The 6556-nt window shown below is 35.1% G+C and overlaps 1 protein-coding gene across 1 annotated transcript in view; it reads left to right on the top strand.

Moving 5' to 3' along the window:
• SLC26A7 (solute carrier family 26 (anion exchanger), member 7) overlaps positions 1-5261 on the top strand; it is a 120839-nt gene extending 115578 nt beyond the window's left edge. The window contains exons 16-18 of the mRNA XM_008568057.1: positions 3299-3347; positions 3430-3533; positions 4573-5261. Of these exons, the coding sequence (XP_008566279.1) occupies positions 3299-3347; positions 3430-3533; positions 4573-4608 (189 nt within the window). The 3' untranslated portion in view covers positions 4609-5261. The remainder of the gene's footprint in view (positions 1-3298; positions 3348-3429; positions 3534-4572) is intronic.
• The last annotated feature ends 1295 nt before the right edge of the window (positions 5262-6556 follow it).

The following is a 6556-nucleotide window of genomic DNA, read 5'->3' as shown; positions in this document are numbered from 1 at the left end:
CTTCTGTGCATGTAACTCAGCGCACCTTGTCTTCAAGTGCACACTCCCCAGAAGTTTTCTTACCCTGGCCTCCTAGGATCTCCCTTCTATGTGGCTTTGTATTTATCCAAAGACTTGATCAAAACTTTAGGAAAATTTCTGGAGCTCTTTCTCTGCTTATGTCCTGCTCCCTATTCCTCTCTCCCAAAAATCCCTCCTGCTAACTCTCTTTGAACCCCAGTTCTGTCTGCTCAGTTCAGGGAAGTTGCTGCTTTAGCACGGGTCCCCCTTGTCACACCCAGAAACTGTTTTGTGACAGAGAACTGCGCTGATGGGAAGGTTCGCCTCATTTGTTCTCCTTCTCGAAGGGAAAATCAGTCCTGCGCTGCCGGATGCCCACTGTCTGGATACTGTTGTTTGTATATTTTTGTCCAGCTGTGTACTTATTTATGGAGGATGGACAGTCTTGTATTAGTCACTCACCATGGCCGGAAGTGGAAATCAGACATTGACTTTAAGAGTTCAGATCAGTAGCCCTAAAAAGATCTCATGTTGTGGGTTTTGATTGTTTTCCTATGGTGTTGCATACCTTGTGTCTCTATACATTTATATTTTATATTTAGTTTAAAATATGTAACCTTTCAACTTCAAGATATTAAAAAAGTCAACTTTAGTACTGCTTTTCTATGAAAGTAAAGGCAGGAGTGTGTGGAGGGAAACTGCTTAGTATGAGTGCAGTTTCAGCTCTCTTACACTAGCTGAGGTGTTGGGGAAATCATCTCACTTATCTGGATCTCAGTTTATTCATCTTGTAAAAATGAGGAGGTGCTTTTTTTCAGAATTAGCAGATATTTACAAAACAAATGAATTATTCAAAGAACTTGAAGCTTAAATATCATAGGCCTTAAATTTAGTGGCTTTTTTTTTTTTTTTTTTTTTTTTAAAACCCCCTTTTCCCCCTTACCCCTTTTTTTTTTTTTTTTTGTCAAGTCACCTTTTGCCCATGTACCATGCTTTTATTTTCTTGTTGTTGACTATAAAAGCTTTGCACAATTGGGCATATAAAGCAACCTGAATACTTCATATTTTTTTGCAATTAAACCTGATTGTAAACACATAGTCCCTCTTCATTGAAGGGCTTCTTATGTTCGCCATTGTTATTTGCTGTGTGTTACCAAGACCTAGAAGAGTGCCCTTAAACTTGAGTGCTTAGGATCATCTGGGGTGCTCATTGAAAATGCTGCCTTCTGGATCCTGGTTCTGGTCCAGGATCTTCATTTTAAACAACCATAATTGATTCTGATGCAGGTGGTCCAAGGATATTTTGAGAAACACTAGAATAGATTTTTCCTTTTGCTGGGAAAGAGCATTATGTATTTTTTTGTTCAATTATGTTTTTAGTTTGTTTCTGAAATTATTAGTTGCCCTCTCTTGATATTGCAAAACAGGACTTAGGGAGAATTTGTTATCTATTCCCACTGAACTTAGAATCTAAGGTTGACATTTCAGAGGAATCCAAACAATTTTGGTACTGGACATGTTGAGAAAGGGTTTTTCGTTTTAATTTTTTGTCACTTATACTAGTGGTTTTAAAATTCTATACAATGGAAAGATGAAATAAATCAACTGATGCAATTTATTTTTGGCAGAAAAAGACATTTTTCCTTGGCCAAGTGTTTTTCATCTGTATATACGAAACCGGCAGTTTTGTATCAGTTTACACTTTTTAGTTTTCTTATTACTATTTAGTTTATTTCATCATGATTATAATAACATTATAGTATGTGTTAAGAACATAGGCTCTAAAGATACACAAACCCTGGATCCAAATAACAGCCATATACTAGTTCTATGATCTGTGCTCAATATTTGTTTCCTTTTCCATGAACTGGAAGTAGAATATCCACTTCGTCAAGTTGTTGTGAAGCTTAGAAATGATGTAGTGCATATTATGCACCTAACAAAGTGTCTAGCAGTTAGTAACTATACAATGATGTTAGTTTCTATTACTTTTTCTTATTTTGAAAAAGCAATTTTTTAAAATTCAAATAATATTATCACAACTAATACTATAAGTTCCAGCCACCCTGGATGAGGGTCAAGAGTAAGAGCTTCAGGGACTCTTCAGCCATGCGTGTCTGTGCATGTCCTCCTGCTTTCGAACAACACTCCCTGGATTGTTTTCTTAGTCACTTTTGCATAAGGAACATTCTCCTGGGAGTTATGGGATGAAGGAAGTGGGCTGACTTCTATTTATTCTTTTACTTGCAACACTGGAGAGGTCAGTGAACTGGAGATTATGTTTATCAGCATCAACAAACCACCCATAGCAATGTGTTTGTGCTTCACTGAGCCTAAGAAAAAGTCAAACACGGAGAGGTCACCTTGAGTTAATCGTTTTAACTTACAAAAACAGGAGCCATTTGTTCGATGGCAAAGTCTCAGTCCATGTATTATTTATTTATTCATTTATTTATGCTTAGAGTGATACTTCTCTTATTATTTCACAATTCTTTTCACATAGAACTGCTTACTATTGGAAGAATATGAGGGGAATTTTGGATGTATCACACACACCCTTAGAATGTATTGTAAATGCAGCTTTCTACACTTTATATGTGAGACACATCAATATAACATAACCAAACCCATCCTACTGTAACTCAGACTTCTGGATTTACTTCCACTAAATTTCATGGACTGACTTTGGTCTGGATGAATTAAAGATCAGGACCGGTAATAAGTTGTTTTTACTTGAGAATTTTTAGGATTCAAAAGAAGCAAGACTCTAAACTATGCAAAGCAAATTAAGCTCTGTCGTCTTGGTGGACCTTTAAAAACAGACATTGACAGTCAAATATGGCTTAAATTATACTGAGATTCTCAATTTACCATGGGTGATATGTAGAGTCCATGATGTGCTCAGATTATTGTAAAAGATTAAAGTAAGCAGTAGGTAGGCAGCTTTCATGACTTTCACAAATGGGTCCTTGACTTCCAATAAAAGAGGTTGAGGAAAATTTTCTGTCATTCTTACAGGGAAAGAAATGCGATGCTTTTATTTTTATTAAGTGAAGTGGAAAATGTAAGCAGCCAAATTTAGTTGCAGTAAAGGTAGATGCCCTGCTGTATTAATCTTAGTCTTTTAGGTGAGTTCCAGGTTATACCCAACTGTGTAACGATGCCTCCCTCTGGTGGTTTAACTTCATAAACAATGACCTTTTTTTACTAGTATGTCTCATTTATTCTAAAGCCCATCTTATTCCTTGCTGCCAGTTATCCTAAATTAATTGTAGGTATACTATTTTAATTCTTCCAGGTTTACATGGACTGTAAGGATGTGGACGTATTGTTAGCCCATTGCACAGGTGAGAGGGTGTCCATGACTAACGCTGTACAAGATCGTTCTGCTGCTCCATGTACCCTTACATCACCTGTGCTTTCTTGTAGCTTCCTTGATAAAAGCAATGAAGTACTATGGAAACCTAGATTCAGAGAAACCAGTTTTTTTTGAATCAGTATCTGCTGCAATAAGTAACATCCATTCAAATAAGGTGAGTTGAGCAAGTTGGCGTGCAGGAGTTATAAGAAAAATTAGAATGTAGAATCAAGGGCTTTGCATTTCTTATATTAGCTTATTATTCCACTGACATCCAAAATCTATAACCCGCCCCCCCATTCCCATGTGTTTTCTGCTGCAAATAAAGGTATGTTTTCATTCCTTTTTGGGGCCAGTCAGTTTCATTCCTTTTTTGCTCCTTTTTTGAGCAATTGTTTAGTAATTTGGATCTTCCAACAATGTCACTGCTTAGTGGATTTGGTGATCAACTATAAAGTGCAAACTGCTTGCATGTAAAATAAATGCTTTTTCCATGATCTGCTGTCCCAGAAATTTGAATTCAAATTTATTTGAACTCTAAATATAGTCTTTGAGTTTTTCTGCTGTGATACCCTTGCCTCTAAGTTTATATTGCCATCTTTGGAAACATTATTTGCAGAACCTAACATTCATATGACTTAAAGTGTAAAAGTTATCTCCAAAACGTGGGCTTTTAAGATTCAGTTTTACAACTGTTCCTAGGGCTTAGATTTCTTGCAATTTTTCTTTTACTTTTGAATCGTTTTGCCTTTTTTATCCCTAGAACAGCATTTGATGCCTCCCAGAATCATCCCTAATATATTCAGTCAGAACAATATGTATTTACAAAATAACAATAATAATATGATTATTATTACTACATACCTAACATTAAGTGCTTACTGTGTTCCAGGAATATTCTAAAGGCTTTACCTATATTAACTAAATTTGTCACAACCTTATAAGGTAAATATTATTATTTTACCGATTTTTAGAAGGTGGGGAAACCAAGGCTCGGGGAAGGTATGCCATTTGTAAGGGGCAGAGTTGGTTTCAAAGTCAACAGTTTGATCTTGGACCTGGAACTTTAAACCTCTACACTCTGATGCCTCATAGAATGTCTACTCCTTAGCTCAGCTGGGCAGCCTGCTTCACTTACTACTGTTCTGTACCCGTGGTACCAATTTAAGAGTTGAGTAAGTAGCATACGCTTATTTCTTCCTCTTCTATTTCAGAATTTGAGCAAACTCAGCGACCACAGTGAAGTCTGAAACCCTTTTGTTGTAGTATGGCTCTTGTCTTTTGCAACTGCCCTGAAGAGGCCATATGCTGGTATTTTGCACAACCTTTTTGTTCTTTTGATCCTACAGATGACCTCTGTTATAATAAGTATGATGTGACTTAGTAACTGCCTAGCCACCGGTTAAGATTTGCTGACAAATTTTTCTAATCTTTACGTTAGTAAGCAGTTTCATGTAGTTATTTTATATAAATATCAGTATGCATTTAGTTTTAGTGTACTGAAGGGTAAACGTGATTTTTATTTCCTTTTACTGCAGTATTTTGTGTAGTTTTATTTCTTTTTTGCTGTAAGTTAATTTGTGAAACTGAGAAACACTTTTGTCATAAAAGATTTTGAACATTTATAAGCCATTTATAAAATTTCAGGCTCACTGTAACCAATACATAAAAACAACTTAACAAATGTGCCATTTTTCCATATCCAATTTCCCAAAAAGCCACTTTAACATCAAGAAGGCTAAATATTACTTTATATAATGAGATATGAAATTCACAGAAAACAAACCAAACATAAACAAATGACAAACTAGAAATTATTGATCTTCATACACTTTCATACATTCATTCCTGAAGTATTCGTGAATGTTTTCATATTCAGAATAAAACTGGCATCCCAATAAAACCAAGTTTCTGACACTAATTTGTTATACTGTGGATACAGGAAATGGCTCCATCGGCTTAATTTCCACATTCCAACTCCACAAGAGGCTCTGTTTTCTGGTCAAGTTTTGTTGGAGCCAGAGAATATGGAAATTGCACATTTTACGTTATTTTTTTTCACAAATATGACTTTTAGATGAGAAAATACTACTAGTAGAATAGCCTTGTGCTATTTCACTATAATATTAACTCAAGTAGTTTGGGACTTTCTTATTTCAGAGAGACAGTCAATATAATATCATATGTTTATCTATCTATAGCCATATAGATAGATAGATCTCCATAGTACTTTTTTTCTTTTTCTTTTTCTTTTGTTGGAGGAGAGCTTGAATGTGATTATCTGTAAACCCACCAAACTAATGGGATAATTGACATATAATCACCATAGACCAAGCTGAACTGTACAAGTTATTTTTTTCATGCTTGTACATATATTTTCAATCACATGCAAGTACAGACTTTCACATATTTATCTAGCAAACTGATTTACTTAGGAAGAAATCTTACTTTCAAAGATAGGTGTAGATACATAATTATGCTTAAGTCTTAGTGGTGTTTTAACAACTCTAGGAATTACCAGTGTAAGACAAAGCTAGGTATACTTTAAAGCAGGTTGAAAATAAAATTAAAGGACTGGTTATTTAGATGCTTTCATGGGCATCTGTAAGAATAAATTTTAGTGACTGCCAAGTATGGAGAGTAATGATCCCTGGCAAATTTGTTGCAAACATTCATATCGCCCTTAATGTTAACATTAAGACCTAGGTAGGACAACATACTAAAATGAAAGGTAAATAATAGATGCTTCAAATTCTCATAACTTATTCAGCTATTTCAATCTCGATTAAGAAGCCTCAACCCCTTTATCACTAATTTGGATTGAAATGAATGAGGCCAATTCACATTCCCATCAAACTCTACTCCAGGGAAATATGGAGGTAATAATTGGAGGTAAAAATTTCTTAGGAAAGGAATTTTACTCTGTTTTGTCTAATTAAATTATTCCAATGGTGGGTGGTGATAACAGTCACCATCCTTAATCCATTGGTCACTGACAGATAAATATGTCAAGGAAAGTCCAAGAAAAGAAAATGTATTTTTCTATGTATACATTGATATTTTGCTATGCAACTTTGGTCTGTAACTGAATTCATACACTGCAGGCATTTTCTAACTTATTACAGATTATGGACCATAGATGACATTAAAATCATTATAGTTAAGCGATGACCGTTTGTTGTATTTTAGTGTTAAAAC

Source organism: Galeopterus variegatus, unplaced genomic scaffold (genome assembly GCF_000696425.1).
Source record: "Galeopterus variegatus unplaced genomic scaffold, G_variegatus-3.0.2 Scaffold371, whole genome shotgun sequence".
NCBI classification, from domain to species: domain Eukaryota; kingdom Metazoa; phylum Chordata; class Mammalia; order Dermoptera; family Cynocephalidae; genus Galeopterus; species Galeopterus variegatus.
The sequence above is the reverse complement of the archived record's forward strand: the minus strand, read 5'-3'. Positions and strand labels throughout refer to the sequence as shown.